General features: G+C 45.2%; 1 protein-coding gene across 50 annotated transcripts in view; it reads left to right on the top strand.

Annotated features, from left to right (window-relative positions):
• nfixb (nuclear factor I/Xb) overlaps positions 1-16,308 on the top strand; it is a 145,699-nt gene that overhangs the window by 33,107 nt on the left and 96,284 nt on the right. For 25 of the 50 annotated variants that reach the window (XM_085785283.1, XM_085785302.1, XM_085785309.1 and 22 more), the window contains one exon: positions 12,447-12,978. In XM_085785283.1, coding sequence (XP_085641409.1) covers positions 12,447-12,978 — 532 coding nt within the window. Of the gene's footprint in view, positions 1-10,795; positions 11,916-12,446; positions 12,979-16,308 lie in introns of those variants that run through there. The other 25 variants (XM_085785289.1, XM_085785295.1, XM_085785275.1 and 22 more) reach the window with 12 other exon arrangements.

Raw genomic sequence — 16,308 nt, 5'->3', positions numbered from 1 at the left:
CTCTGTCAAATATTCGCCCCTGGTTGGTGCTTTTTTCTTTTTTTTTGTCCGAGGAGGGCATGAAACAAAGTGTTGGCCTAAAGGCTGCTGAGTTTTTCCCTTCATTCGAGATCCATATACAGGGAACGACGTCAGATCATCAGGGGTTTAATTAATAACTTATGGCTGCGGCTTAAGCTCAGTTACTTGGCTAATGCAAATGGAAACGTATAAAGATAAAAAAGAATATATAGACAGGAGGCAATAAGCGGAGGGGGGTGGGGGGGTGGGGGGTGCGCAGACGTGGAGGGTGAGACAGTGGGGGTTGTGAGTTAGAGATGGCGGCAAAGCATTTGCATAAAGGGCAGGGCAGCATGCCCAATGGTGGAAAAGGTTGGCATCACGCCTTTCAGACTGGCATAGAGGGAAGACTGGAGAGAGAGACAGAGAGAGGGGGGGGGGGGGTGTAGTCAATAGTGCATCCCTTGTTCAGAAAGAGGAGGTCCCTCGCTGTTGGCAGGAGAGCAGGCTAAATCTCTAGTTTGATTGTGTGCTAGATTGCCCCTTTATTTGTCTGATTGCAAAGCGTTCAACACTGCATTAGTAGTGGGCTTTACCTTCCTGGAGTCTTTATTCAGGAGGGAGTTTTTTTCGTCTTGGCCTTGTCTGTGATTGTCACTACACATTATGTCTACACATAGTTTATATTGTGTGCAATCAGCACGTCGGGTGAATTTTGGGAAAGTTTCTGACCTGCGAGTCTGCATTTGCCTCCACCCTTGAACTACGAGCGTCCCGCTTAAGGTTGATGACAATGTTGACTTAGCGCGATGCCATATTCAGTTGTGTTTTCAGAGATAAATACAGGCCTGGAGACGACTGCAGCGAAGGCAGCCAGTGACTCTATCTGTGTGTGTGTGTGTTACCTTCTGTCTGTCAGAGTCACAACACTGCTGTTCCCCTCACGCCTGCTGTGGTTCTGGTGATGTCATGGTAGAGGAGAGTGAAAGGGATGATTATTTAGCGAGGGCCTGTTATTTCTGGCCCTGGCTCCATTAGCACTGTATATAGAGTTTCGGCGCTCTCCACATCGCCGGCCACCCGTGGTCATAATGACCGCTAAGAGTGTGATGCCTGCAAACTCATTGTGACCACAAACCTTGATAACCCTTTTAATTCAGGGCTCTGTGGGCCCTAATTAACACTGCAGATGTGAAGCCGCTCTATATGTTGAATAGCTTTTAATTCTCGCTCATTTTTGCCAAAAACTCTGAAGGAACTCACTTCATAATGATGTGAGATGGAGGCAGGAAGAGGCTGCAATGAACAAATCCCTTTCTTTTTCCTTGATAAATGACGTCAATCAAGACAAACTAGGTCCTACATTTAAAAGTCCTGCATTCAAAATCATAATTGTTTGAAATTAAAGTACACAGCCTGAGAGTAAAAGCACTGGTTCTGCTGTAAAGAATGAACATATGTTATAATATATAACAATATTAGACTGTTAATACATTAACACATAGTTGGAGCAGATTGAGCTGAGTCTTTCTTTAACTATTTGACAATTTATAGACATACAATACATTGTATTTATTAGCAAAAATAAAATATTGCTTTAATAAATACGTATTTCACTGAAGTGGAATCACAGCCTCATACAAATGAAAGCTTTCTCGTACCTTAGAATGAGTTGTTACAAGTCGTTACAAATACATGGGGGGGGGCGCACCGAACCGAGGCTGCCATGTTGCATCGCCATTTTTTACGTTGAGTGGCAGCGTGACCGTAGGTAACCACGGAAACTCAGCGGAGCTGTCGGCTTGGCCTGTTAAAACTGTCACCACTGTGTAGTGTGAGGAAGGACGGAGGCACTGGTGTTGCATTCAGGTGCAGTCAGGCAGACGGCCGTCGGCAAACCAACCGGATGTCATTTTACTCCACGATAGGAAGACGATAAAACGTGGGTCAGGTAAACAATACGACATCACCATGACAACATATTGTCACGCCTGTATTGTTTTGCCTCGTGCTGGCGGACCACTTGTTTATCCTGTTACATGCAGCGTCTGTTGTCTGTCTGACGTCTGCCCCATTTCAGGTGAATGCAACATCAAGAATACGTTCAGATATGCAACCGCACCGCTAGATGGGGGGAATTCCTACATACTATACCTTTAATGATTTTTTTTTTTTTAGATATAAAGTCTTAACTAGAACAGCAACTCTTAAATGGAGCTCTTAAATAAATGTGGTGAGGTGTTTGTGTAACGTAGAATAAAATGGAATTAATCACACTATGAAGTAATAAAACCTGAAGATGGTACATCAGAAAATCATATTGTTTCAATGGGCCAAAGCAAAATGACACAGAATATTTAAGAGAAACTGTTTACTGAAACAACAGGATTTCCTCACTGTAATGGAAAGGTTTGCAGTTTTTCAAAGTGAAAGTGTTTCCATATGAAGACTGAGACAGGTTAGTCCTGCTGTAATCATCCCTCCTCTTCTTATTGGTCATTAAAAGATCACTTCCTAATGCAAGTGAAGGGAAATTGTACATCTTTAGCAGAGCTGATTAGAGGAGCTGGAAAATGAAATTCAGGTGAAAAGGTGACCTTTCACTTTAAGATTGTGTATTGTCATGCGGTTTAATGCTCTATAATGGTATATAATCTAACATCAAAGGCTGTAGGAGTGTTAATGTAGTGCTTTGTGCGCTCTCGTAAATCAGAGAGGACCCAAGCGCCGCGCACCTGGTGAGAGGAGGGAGGAGACCGAGCTGCATTTCTCATTAATGACACAAAGTTCAAACCTTTGCAGGAGCAAACCTGGCCTGGTCCAGACAGTGAAACTGATCATTTATTGCGGTGTTGCAGGGACTCAAGTGGATTTCTGTCAGATTTCCTCAAGGACAACCAACTGTTTGCAGTCAGGTTTACCTTCAAACGCCGGCTTTCTGCTCCGGTGCAAAACACGTCTTGGGCATGAAAAGCACAACCATGTTGTTTCAACTCACTTTCCTCTCCCAGCAGTGTGTGAAAGGCCGACTTTTGTATTTCACACTCATCTCTTTGAAAAGAGGAGTAAAGCCCTACAGCTTTGTTAAGCGGCAAGTTAACACATGAACCTGAGGATCCTTTTCATTTTCAGGCCGTGTTGAAATTCTGTTTCTGCAGAGGGATCTGTGCATGAGAGCGACTGTGGTGTAACATCCCTCTGCTTTGAGCCTATTGATAAATCAATGTGCTTGTAATTCTCTGTGATGTATGTCAACCAGGCCCCGTCCGGATCAAAGATAACGTCGTGGCATGGAGCGAAGGCCACCAGAAACTCGCTGCTCATAATGTTAAAAAATGATGTCATATCTCATTTCTAGCATTTCATCAAAAATGTATTACCTTCCATCAAACCAAAATAGGAATGCTGGATCAAAGAGAATGAATTTGCTAAATGCATTTCTTTGTTGCAGGCCAGGCGCACCATGTTTACTGATTACAGAGCTGGTTTCTACCAGGGTAGAAAATTAACACCCGCCACCAGCCAAATGCTGCTAAAAGCTGGCTGCTTTTTCTAAGTTTGTCTCCTCTACCAAACAGTTTGGCAGGCGCGTTATTTGGATCTTGGTTGGCAAGATTGTGTATTTTTTTTTTAAGTATTTTCTTTCCTCCTCAGTTTTACCAGTTTAAACAGTTCGATTCAAATCTATAAGAGCTGAGACGAAAACATCAAAACAACAAAAAGTTGTAATGTGGTTGTCGTCGGTATCTCCGTCACTCGGCTCAGCCTGCACTGGCAGCAGTGTGAGCAGCAGTAGTGTGTTGGCTGGCACAGTGAGAAAACACTCAGTCATGGCTGTTGTGGTGCTGAGTCGGCCTGTCCCGGCACGGCCACTCACTCACGTGCACACACACATACACACATATATATACACACACACACACACACATTAGTGAGATGCAGGGCGGTTCCTTCATCCAGCAGCACATTCTTTCGAGACAGCGGCAGGCGGCTGAGGGAGGAGGGCTTTTATTTTGTGTGTACGTGCAGCGCTTGTGTGTGTCAGGCTGCACTGAGGTCAGCTCTGATGGTGTAGGTGAGTCCAGAGCTGCGGCGTGATCCATCTCAGCGACCGCCGTGATCATCACCACCACACGGCTGCACCCAGCTTGGATGTATAATATATGTCAGTGTGCTCCTCCATCCCCCCCCCCCCCAGCTCATCAATACCACTGTCTTCATCCAAGAACGTCTGCACGTCTCAACACGCGTTCCACCTCCTCGGGCAGGAACGAATGTTAATTTATGTGAAATCACGAAAGAGAATCACAAAAACACAACAACAGCAGCAGCAGCAGCACAGAACCTGTAATGTGCTTTTCTCCTGTGAATTCACGTCTGTCTTGCGTAGTTTGGGGTTTTTTTTGTGAGTGTGTGGACCCGACCTGCTGGATCCAGGCCCCTCCTGGGGTGTTTGTGTGGAGCAGCCTGCTGACAGTTGTAACCGACGAGCGGCCCCGACACCGGTGGCGTTTTTTTAAAGGGGTCTGGAGCAGAAACCAGTCCGCTCCAGACCCGGAGAGGTTCGGAAGGGCCCAGTTGTGTTTTGCAGTGCAGCCAGGCAGCAGAGCCCCTTTTGTGGGACTGGAATGTGCCGTGCGTGCCTCTTCCTCGGCTGGTCCCCACCCCCACACCCCTCCAACACCCCCCTCACATACACACGGGCCCACCCTGGGCACGTTAGCACGCAGCCACCACAAATTGCTTGCAGATTTTTCACACATAGTAACGTGCTGGTTTGTAAACTCAGATAAGTGCAACCGACGCAGGGCGCCGAGCTCCGTGGATCTTTACGCATCACTTGCTCGCCACAGAGTGCGGGGACTTTTTCCCCCTGTCTTTAAATTTTAATCCTGTGTGTGTGTGTCCTACCCCCCCCCCCCCCCCCCGCCTGTTTCTAATGATTAACAGGAATGATTACTGTGTGTGATAGCTATGGAGGGTCATGTGGCAGCCACTGTAGCTTGTTCTGATTACAGTACAAAACCACAGCCAGGCTAAAGAAGACATGCTCTCTGCAGCATCCTGGGATGGGTTTGGTTACCATGGGACCAAACCAGCGGACACACCTGCTACCTGCTGGTCTGGACCTTCTCCAAATGGTGATGTTAGAAAGTTTTTCGTGATTTGGAAGAAACTCTCTATGAGTTTGAAAATGATATGAGACCGGTTTTTAATAAACATCCACTTGGATGAATGAAAGGCTTTGTTTTTTTTAGGAGTTTACTGATTACCTTCACCTCCACCATCCTCTATGACTGAATCTCCACCTGTCTCCTCCTCCGCCCTGGCTCTCTGTCAGCGGTCGGAGCCGAGGTCAGGGGGAGCCGGTGTCAGGCTCCGTCCGGGGTCAGGGACACTCAGTTGGGCATGAGAGGACGGAGCTGAGCCCCAGCAGCACAGAGCCACACTAATGAAGGGCCAGGCGGCTGGGAGGCCCTCGGGTTATGCAGACCGTGGTTTAATTGGTCTAATGAGATGCAGCATGGCCTCAGCGAGGTCATCTACTGCAGGACAGAGGAGGACAAAGCAGGGCGGAGAGGCCTGCCGCTGGGTCAGAGACAGGAAGAGACTTTTATCACGGCCCGAGTTTGGTTTGTGTTTCTGGAGTTAAACATTTATGAGTGATATAGACAAATCATGTCAATTGTTCATGTTCTGGGAAATCAAAGGGGCTGAAACTGTTTAGATGATCAATGTTGGTTGGGAAACAAAACATTCAAGCAAAGATTTATCATAACAAAAAAAAGCATTTTACTGTGCCAACATTTTGATTATTTGGCTTAAGGATCTGGACTTTACAGCAAAGCTCACTCTTACCTCCATCATTTCCTGGAAAGTCTGTCGTTGTTGCCTGTAGAAAAAAAAAACAAAGGGATACTCCTAATTGTTTTGTCATTTAATTTGAACACATTTTATTGGCCTTCATGTGGCATGTATTTAGTGATTTGATGACAGACTTTTACTTTGTACAGACAGGGCAGCTTCCTGCTTCCTGCCTTATCAGATTTATTTATTTAAGGTTGTATTTTCATTCAGCATGCAAATATGTGAGAAAACAGAGTAAGTATATGAGCTAAGTGATTTTTCCAACACCCAATAGACCTGCTCTATATTACACATAGAACCAAAGCTAATTTTGAACCAGAATTAAAACATCCCTCATTAGCAAAAATATTTATTCATTGTTTCTTCATCTTTTTCCAATAAGATTCAATAAAATGCAAATTGTTCTGGCGTTAAAAAGCCTAATGGCAACAAATAATTGGTCATAATAGGATGATTTTTGAAGGCTATTCATGCAAAGTAATAAAAAAAAATCAAGATATCAGCTCTATTTGAAATGATGGATTGTTTAAGAGATTAAAACGCAGAGGGTCTCGCAGGCGCAGTGAGGAATCAAACTGGGTTTTTCAGAGTAAAAGAACCTTTTCTCTCCTCGCTGAAAGAGTTAATCTGAAGTTGGCAGCCAACTCCACAGTCTCGGTCAGACGTGCGGAGAATTGAAAAATAACGGACTTGAAAATCATTTCTTTTGTCTTTGTAGTCATAGACTGTTTAGACTCAGCTGAAGGGATTGGTTAATGTTTAAGAATGAAATCGACGGTTTTGCAGTGGAAGATCTGTGTGGATCTCTGACTTTTTAGAATTATTATTATTATTAGAATAAATACAGATTTTAATATTTTGGTTTGTGTATTTCAAATAGGCTCACACCTTCGTTTAAATAATAGTAATAATGATTCATATAAAAAATCTAACAAAACAGGTTCATCCATGCTTTAACACAGCCAAAAAAAAAAAAAAAAAAAAAGATCTCTCGCAGTATCACGGGTCATTTAGGGTCTTAGGGGAAAGTGCGGCTCATTTGCTCGACAGACTCCATTTTCAATACATATTTGCATGTTTTTCGTGTTTCCTCTGCTAATATTAATTGACGGCGGGGTTTGGTAACAGTGCAGCACAAATGTCGCTGGCGGGAATACCAGCCCATCTTTTTTTCTTTCTTTCTTTCTTCTTCTTCTCCTCTCCAGCTCTTTTCATTCCCATGTTATTCCTGGCAGGCTGCGTGGATGATGTCTTCACTTTTTTCTTTTTTTTTTTAAAGTATTTATATTTTAAGTGCCCTATGAGAAGAGGGAGAGAGGAGAGAGAAAAAGGAGAAGTGATGGTGCATTTTTAATTGTCTTGGCTTGAGTTTGTCGTCCTGTTAGCGGGGCCTGGATGGTGTTTGAAGGGAAGCAGCCAGAGACACATGATGGTGGAAAATAATCCATGACTTTAATTGGGTGAATATCGGTCTATTAGTCGTTTTTTTCTTTTTCTTTCTTTCCTCTTTTTTTTTTTTTTTTTTTTTTTTTAATTTCATCTCTGAAAATCATGACCCACAATGCACCAGGCGCAGAAGCAGCCCCACAGTACTGATTTTTTTTTTTCCTGAGGTTTTTTGAGGTGAAGGTGATGAGGCACAGGAAGCAGGTGAGCAGGTGTAACCCTCCTCCCTAGTCACCGGTTCAATCAGTGGGCGGGAAAAAAAAAGATAAAATAGCGGAAATAACAAAATAGCGGAAATAACGGCAAGAGCTCCGACTGCTAATTGATAATAAGCCCGAATTAAAGCTAAAGGCCAAGCGCATTTGGCCTTAATTTAATTTCCAGGTAAGGAGATTAACACCGGCGACACCTACGACGATGGGTTTATGCTGCTTCGATAACCTATGCCTTTTACTGTTTGAACACAGCCACCTGAACTGAGACAATATAGGCCCAGTGTGGCGCAGCAGATAGTGCAGACATGCAAATCTGCAGCGTGGCTCACCCACGGAGAGTCTGAATGAGCGTCTCTCCTCCCTCCAGGTTTTGGCAGTTTTCACAGATTCTGCATAACAGTTATTCCTGGAAAATAAATATGTGACTTTTTCAGCCCATGGAAGGCAAATAGCATAGCTAAGGAAAATGACTTAAACCCCCTTGTAGTCAAATTCCAGTGACATTTGAATGGTGGTTTATTTGCATCTTGGCAGGGTCAAGCAGAGAGCTGTCGTTCTTATTGAAAAGCAGACACACAGGCAGCACATTCAAGTGCCAGTTATCTGCTCCTGCTAAGTTTCCTCATGGTTTTTTTTTTTTTTTTTTTTTGCTGCAGGTGGCGAAGGAAGCAGGGCTCTCTACCTGACACACACACACACACACACACACACACACACACACACACACACACACACACACACACACACACACACACACACCTATGCCACAGTGAGGTTTGTGTGTAAGCCCCGGCTTCCTTTGTTGCGTTATCTAACCACATATCAAACTTTGGCGGCGGTCAGTGACACACAAAGGCAGTGTGAGTGTGTGTGTGTGTCTGTGTGTGTGTGTGTGTGTGTGTGTTGTGAGCAGATGATGGGTCAGAGCTGGTGTTTCATTAGGCTGATGTTCAGGACTGTTTGGAGAGAGAGAGGCTGTGACGTCTGCTGGCTGTTTGAGTGCCTCTGCCTTTTGTTTGTGTATTTGCAGTTTAGCTTTGATTAAACACACATTTTCAGCGACCTTGGTCAGTAGTTTAAACGTAGACTTCCTCTTCAGCCTCGTCATCCTCCTCCTCGCCACGTCTTGTTGCCTGTTGGATGCTGTGGCCTCACCTGAGGGCGCTTTTTTTTTTTTCTTGAAACAGGAAGAGAATTTTATGAATTCAAATTGATGAATCATTTTTCACAATCCCACTTACCCATTCTCTGTTGTCAATTGTGCATCAAGAGTTGCCTTTTTATCATTTCCGCAGCTCAAGGTGTCATCTTTTTTTTTTTAAACCAACTTAAGAAATATTCAGTTCATCATCATGCATGATTAAAAAAAAAAGCATCAAATCCTCATGTTTGAGAAGTTGGAATAAGATTATTTGTGATTCTTGATTTAAAGGTCCAGTATGTAAAATGAGGGGGAAACGGTGACATCTAGCATTCCAATTCTGTTATTTATCTATTACAAATTTCTATTGTTTATTTATGAATGTGAATCTCTTGAAACGTGCTCTCTGGTTGGCTGGATTTTCCATTCAGTACAAACATGGCGGCGCAAGATGGCGACACTCTCCAAGCAAGACCCATGCTATCCACCTTTTTCCGAACGTCAAAAACGCAAGCCGGTTTTGCTCCTCCGGTGGAATTTTATGTTTCCATGGTTTCGGTAGTCGCGGTAAATGCAGGGTTTTTCTTTTTTTTTTTCAATGAAAATCTGTAAAAGGCATGGATCATCACACCAGGTTTTAACAATGGATGTCACTCAAATTGACATCCGTGTTAAAAGCCAGCATCAATAGATCCATGCGTTTACCGCAACTATGACAACGACTGAAAACCATGGAAACGTAAACGTACAATTCCATTGGAAATGCAAAAACGGCGATGACGTTTGGAAAAAGGTGGATAGGCTATGTATAAAAGAAGAATTATAAGGCTATGAAAACCAAACAGATTTTATTTTATAGCAATTATACACTTATTTTTTGGTAGTATATTCAGATTTTGCCAGTAAACCTTGACAAATATTACACACTGGACCTTTAAAACCTACAAGTCAACTGTTGGTGTGTTTTCTGTCAATGGACTGATGGACTCCCTGCTCTTTCCCTCTGCAGCAGCGGATGAAGCCTGTGTGTGATATTATAGCTGCTGCTGCATTGGCAAGAGTTGTGGATGTTGACAGCGGCGCCGTGAACTGAGCAATCACATGATTTCTCTATAGGGTGAACGTGTGTGTGAGTGTGTGTGTGTGTGATTGAGCAGCCTTCAGACGAGCTGTCTGCAGAGCAGGTGCAACCCTGAATGACATGCTTCTCCATGAGGCAACATGGCAGCCGCCGCCGCCGCCATCGCTCCCCGACCCACCGAACGCCAAAAAAATAAAAAAGCCCTCTCCTGGGGGAGAGAGTCGGGTAGGAAGGCGGAGAGCACATTTTTTTGGGGGGGGGGGATTTGGTGTGGGAGACATTTCCCCGCTCCTGCTGACCGTTAATCCTCTAATGAAGCTAATTCTGCCTCCTCTAACTCTGCTGCCTTCCCCCTGTAACATTCTCCAACCATCTCTGCGTTTTGTGCGTCTTAAATGATCTCGTCAGTCAGTGTGTGTGTGTGTGCAGTCGGAGGAGAGAGTGTGTGGTTCTTTGTTTGCTGTGGTAAAGCCATGAGCAGCTGCCGGTGGTGGGGTCTGGAGGGATTCTGAAGCTGTGTGTCCTCTCTCTGCCATCCTCTGCCAAGGTGGCATTATGCAAGCAGGGAGAGAGAGAGAGAGAGGCAGAGAGGCAGAGGCGCGCAGAGGAGGGGCGGGGGTTTGGGTCTGTGTGTGTTTGGGGGGGGGGGGGGGACGAGGCAACGGCGGCCATAGTAAAGATGGAGGCAGGCTCAGGGCTGCTGGGATTGGTGCAGGAGAAGACTTGCTCCCCTGAACTTTGCCTCCGTGTCAGAGTGGAACTTGTCGATTTGGCAAATTGTGCAGCGTCGGACAAGGCTGCGCGCTCTCGCACTCCCACCTGCTCCCTCCCTCCCCCCATCTCTCTCTCACTCTCACTCTCTCTCCGGCGCGCTCTCGCTCCCTCTCCCTCTCATTGCCACTACACCCCACCACCCCACCTCCCCCCACCCCTTCCCCACCCTCTCCTCTTTCTCTTTTCCCTCCCTTTCAGCTCTTGAAGCTAACGCATTGGCTGGGCTACAGGCATCTTGTTGCCAAATAGGTGGGCCCTACTCGTGTTGGCAAAGGCTCAAGCAATGGTTAGGGAAAGAACGCGGAGAGGACGAGAGACGGCGAGCGAGAAACAGAAAGAGAAAGAGAGAGAGTTGGAGAGAAAAGGGGAAAAAAGAAGCAGCACTCGGCTTTGCCAGCGGTCGTATGCGCTCGTCCAACATTGATTCGGCTCTCTCTATTTTTTTTTTTTTCCCTATTCTGTGCTCTGCTCTCCCTGGCCCCCCCATCTGTGTGTGTGTGCGTGCGTGCGTGTGTGAGTGTGTGTGTGTGTGTTTGTGTGTGAGTCTTGCGCCGGGCCCAGGGATCAGAACAGACACCACTACTAATTACACTTTGCCAAGGATTTTTTTTTTTAATTTTTGGAAAGCACAAAGGACTGTTTATTTTAAGTGCATCTCTCCCCGTTGTTAAAGTTCTTTTTTTTTCCTCCCACAGTGCAAAACTGTTAACATTTCTATTTTTACCTTTCCTTTTTTTTTTTTTTTTGCTACAAGTTTTGAATCTGTCTTTTTTGTCATTTTGAGCTTGTGTCTAATGAGCTGCTGGCTGTGATCCTTCTGCAGTCAATTTTTTAGTTTCTAAAAATCTTGGGGTTTTTTGTTTTGGTTTTAAACTTTGGCCCACTGTTTTTTAGTGAGCAGCATATTCTGCTAATTATTATTTTTTAGAGACCCCCCCCCCTTCCCCCCCTAAGTTTTTTTTTTTTTCATCTGCTAATTCTCCATACCCTGCCAAACCAGCACTTGCTTTACATTGGGGAGCGCGGGAGGAAAAAAAAAAAAAAAAAACTGGTGCAGGAGATTTTTTTTTTCACTTTAAACGCTGTGCCAAATTTATGATGAGAGTGCAAAATGGTAACTACCAGGCCGTCTGTCTTCCTCTTGCAGTGTGGTTTTCTGTGGTGATTTCTGTCTGCTTTCAGTTTGTTGTGGAAATGTGAGTCTGGTTGGAGCTCCCTTTGCATGGTAGCAGAGATAGGAAATGGTATGGCTGATCTTTTAGCAGCACATTTCAACAGTGGTCTTGTGGCGGCAAAGCTTGGCGGTGGTGAGCGACCGGTGTGTGGCAACCCTGGCACAGGAACGCTGTGGCGAGATCTGGGCTTTGTTGCCCAGAGATATGTAGTGAAGGTATTATGGTACAGCAGAATAACTTCTCTTTTTACAGCAGAAACACGGGGAGCGCAACTTGGCTCAGCTTTTTCAGTCGCTTTTTGGATTTTGAATCCATTGTATTTTGTTTGTATTTGTGGTCTTTGTGTTTGTGAAAGCAGACGCTTTGCATTATACCGTTGCATCTTACAGTTAAGATGAATTTTCCTGTTATTTGCTGCATGTTTATTTACATTTGATCTGCATGCCAATAATTATGAAATACATTATTTTAGTTTTAGAATATTTGTTTTAGTAGCTTTTTGGAATTTAAATATTTTAATAAGCTATAATTACATTTTAAACTAGTATGTAATTATGATAATTTTGATAACATTTATAACTGCAATATAACTGTATTATGATGCATTTTACTACACTTTATTACTTTATTGCCTCTTCTACAGAAAAAAAAGAATTCTCATTAAAGATGTGCATGCTCTCTTTCAAAGTAAAAGCCTCCCTCAGCCTTCTAACAGCACGTCCGTCTCTCCCCCTCTCTCCCACCAGGATGAATTTCATCCCTTCATTGAGGCCCTCCTCCCCCATGTCCGTGCCTTCTCCTACACCTGGTTCAACCTGCAGGCCCGTAAGCGCAAGTACTTCAAGAAGCACGAGAAGAGGATGACCAAGGACGAGGAGCGCGCGGTGAAGGACGAGCTGCTGGGGGAGAAGCCAGAGATCAAGCAGAAGTGGGCCTCGCGCCTGCTGGCCAAGCTCCGCAAGGACATCCGGCCCGAGTTCCGCGAGGACTTTGTGCTCACCATCACGGGGAAGAAGGCGCCGTGCTGCGTGCTGTCCAACCCCGACCAGAAGGGCAAGATCCGCCGCATCGACTGCCTGCGCCAGGCCGACAAGGTGTGGCGCCTGGACCTGGTGATGGTCATCCTGTTCAAGGGCAGCCCGCTGGAGAGCACGGACGGCGAGCGGCTGGTCAAGTCGCCGCAGTGCTCCAACCACGGCCTGTGTGTCCAGCCGCACCACATCGGAGTGACGGTGAAGGAGCTGGACCTCTACCTGGCCTACTTCGTCCACACACCAGGTATGTGGACAGACACGCTGACACACACATACGCACGCACGGGTCAACGTGTGACGTGTCACAGATGAGACCCTGCCCTTTACCATGTACCAAGCAGAGGCCATGCCAAGGCTTCCAGAAACACACAGGACAGAGATAACCACATTTAAAGGGACAGTCTGCGCTCCATCAGCGCTTTAAAAAAAACAAAAGCCCAGTTTTTTCCGATCGATGTTTCTATCTGGTTTAAAGAGATTCTGAGAATTCGACAGTCAGGCTTAAAACCTGTGTTTACCTAGAGATATGTTTGCGCTGGTACATTTGTTCAAGTATTTGTGTGCAAATTTGTCTAAATCCAAATGTGCATGTTTTCCGGTGCCATCTGTAAACAAAAGCATCTGCAAACCTGTTTATCTGCGTGTGCATGCGTGTGCCTACGTGTGCGTGTGCGAGGCCGTTTGTCATGTGTCTGTAATCCATGTGTGTGTTATTGTGAGATTGGTGTGTGTCCATATAGCAGTGTATTGTGTGTGTGTGAGTGTGTGTGTGTGTGGTGGTCTGGAGAGCGCAGTGACAGCTGGCCCAGTCCCAGATAGTTCAGGAGGCAGGGAGAGTCACACACACACACACACACACACACACATAAGTGGACAGTCTCAGGAGCTCTCCCTTCGTTGTTTGTCTGATTGTACCGATCACACACACACACACACACACACACACACACACAAGCTGAGACTTCTCTGGTTGTGACAGCTCTGCTCTTCTGCTCCCTTCATGTTCTGTGCTGTGTGTGAGTGTGGAGTTAAAATAGAGGTGGTGAAAATGTCGTGGTGTGATGTGTTTACAAACCTACAGGAATTCTTGTGTCAGGGCAGCGATCCACGCTGTCAAATGGAATAGCTGGAATTTCCACTCATTTTACAGTGACAGAAGCTCAGTGGGGAAAAATAGATATTTCCATAATTTCATTTCACACTAAATCCAAGTGCAAGTGAATCGTTGTCTTGCAAAATAGAAATATTAATTCTTAATTAACATAGAATTAATATTAACTGTTTTATTACTTTTGTAAAAAAAAAAACATTTAGAAAAGAAATGTAACAAATGTAAAAAAAAAAAAAAAAAAAAATGTTAGATTTAGTTTGAATCAGCTGAGGGAGTTTAAATTCAATATTAGGCGTTTGCTCTCCAAAGACCACTGCAGTAATACCCCAGTAATTATCAGAGCTGTTATTCATTACAAATAATCCACTGCCAGCACAGCTCCATCTTCACATAACACATACATGTGAAAATGTGTCTTTAATCCAGTCTCATGTATAAAACAGCAGAGTTAAATAATAACACTCCTGTCTGCTAAATGATGAACTTAATTCTGTCCACACTCTGGCTTCATTTCCATTTCATCACAGTTATTATGACTTGTCATTGTTGCATTTATCTGTAGCTCCACCTCATGATCCAGGTGTTTGCAGGTGGAAACACTCTCTCTCACACACACACACACACACACACACACACACACACACACACACACACACACACACACACACACACAGAGCTACAGACCCTGTCCTCTGCCCTTTTCACTGTTCTCTGGGTTCTCTTACCACAGACTGGCATACAGTTCGCGGGCCTTAATGCTGCTGGCTGGCAGGGCGGTGCAGCGTTCCTCTGTGACAGCGCCCCATGCCAGGCTCCTTTCAGCCCAGTGTGTAACTCTGCTTGAGTTTGCGGGGCCTCCGTGAGCGCCTCTTCCTGTTCCACAATGCGCCGTGGCGAACCGCGGCTCAGATTAGCTCCCAGCGCAGCCTGGTGCCCCTCGGAGTAAAGCCTTTTTTTTACTCGCTGCCAGAATCCAGCAGCTCCTCACCCCCGTACATAACACTTGGCTTCGCCTTCATCTCTCTCTGCTTTCTGTGCATCACATTTGGATTTCCTTTTGTACATATATGATCGTTCTTTTCTATAAATCTGTCTCAGATGTTGTTGCTGCTTTTTCAGCGATGCTTTTACTGATCATGTGCCTGTTTTTTTTTTTGTTTGATTTTTTTTCCCTCCTCTTCTTTTAATCCTAGAAGCTTTTTGCTCAATCATAAATTAAGATTCATTTTATCACAGCTTCTTGCTTGTGGCTTAAAAAAGTCAAACGCTGCTGTGGGAGGGAGACTGATTTCCTGATTCTGCTCATCTTTTCCACAGCCGTCTGTGCAGCACCTCACACATACAAACCAGAAAAAAGAGAGAGAGAGTGAGAGAGAGAGAGAACATTAGGAAATAAGCAAAATAAAAAAAACACACCAACATCCACCTTCCCAGGCTCAGATTGCTGCGTGTTCCAGGAGGCAGTGGCGGGGTTAAGCAGAGTTTACAGAGGACAGACAGACAGACAGTGGCTCCATTCTAACCTTTGGGGTGGCAGCATTACAGTTTTATTCTTAGCTCCATTCCAGGGTGTCTGTGTCTTGCGGAAGCTATCAGTTGCCAGGCCTGATGATTGGACCGCAGCCGTCTCTCTCCCGCCTTGTCCCCACCGCCGTGTTTCACTTCTCTCGTCCCATTGATGTCATCGTCACCAGCTGCAAGAGGAGGGAGGAGGAGGAGGAGGAGGGGGGGGGGGGGGCTCTGCTTTCAAGCAGCTTTGATTGACAGAACAGGAGATATATACACACACACACACACACACCAAACCCCCTCCTCTGTTTCTGCTTCCCTACAGTACAGTATGTGTCTCTGCTTTTGTCCAATTATAGACCTGGGCCCTTCCAGGCTGGGACAGATCAAAGCAGCTGTACTCAGATCTGCACTTCTGCTCTGCAGCTGCAAAGCAAGCTTCCTCCACCCAGAAGAGTCTGATCAGTTTCTTTTGACAACTACCTGGCTACACACACACACACACACACACACAGTGCATGATATAACATAATTGTTGTGGACTGATCAGAAAGTGGTTCATTTTCTTTTCACTGACTCTACTGCATCTGATGATGATGATGATGATGATAATGATGATGGTTCGGGGATGTGCAGGAAGCGAGAGAGATAGCGCGAGAGACTGGGGGGGTTCTTATCCCATCTTTGATCACACATGTCTGGCTCAGCAGTGGGTTAGGGTTAGAGAGAGACCCCAAAAGATCAGGTCATGTTTTTTGGAGGCGACGTGTTCCATATTTATTTGTAGGGTCTGACGAAGCCGCACGGTTCCAGCATTAGTCATGTTGTTGGAGGCCGAGCTGCCTCATACGGCTTCCATTACTCTACGCTGTTATGATAAAAAGATGTTCCATATCTGTTCTCTGCGCTGGAGAACAGCGTCTGGGCCAGGTCCCAAAGCCAACTGTGTGAGTG

The sequence above is a fragment of the Trachurus japonicus genome, chromosome 8 (assembly GCF_045865225.1).
Source record: "Trachurus japonicus isolate A0001 chromosome 8, Traja_1.0".
Classification (NCBI taxonomy): domain Eukaryota; kingdom Metazoa; phylum Chordata; class Actinopteri; order Carangiformes; family Carangidae; genus Trachurus; species Trachurus japonicus.
Note: the sequence above shows the minus strand (reverse complement) of the source record. Positions and strands in the feature narration are given on the sequence as shown.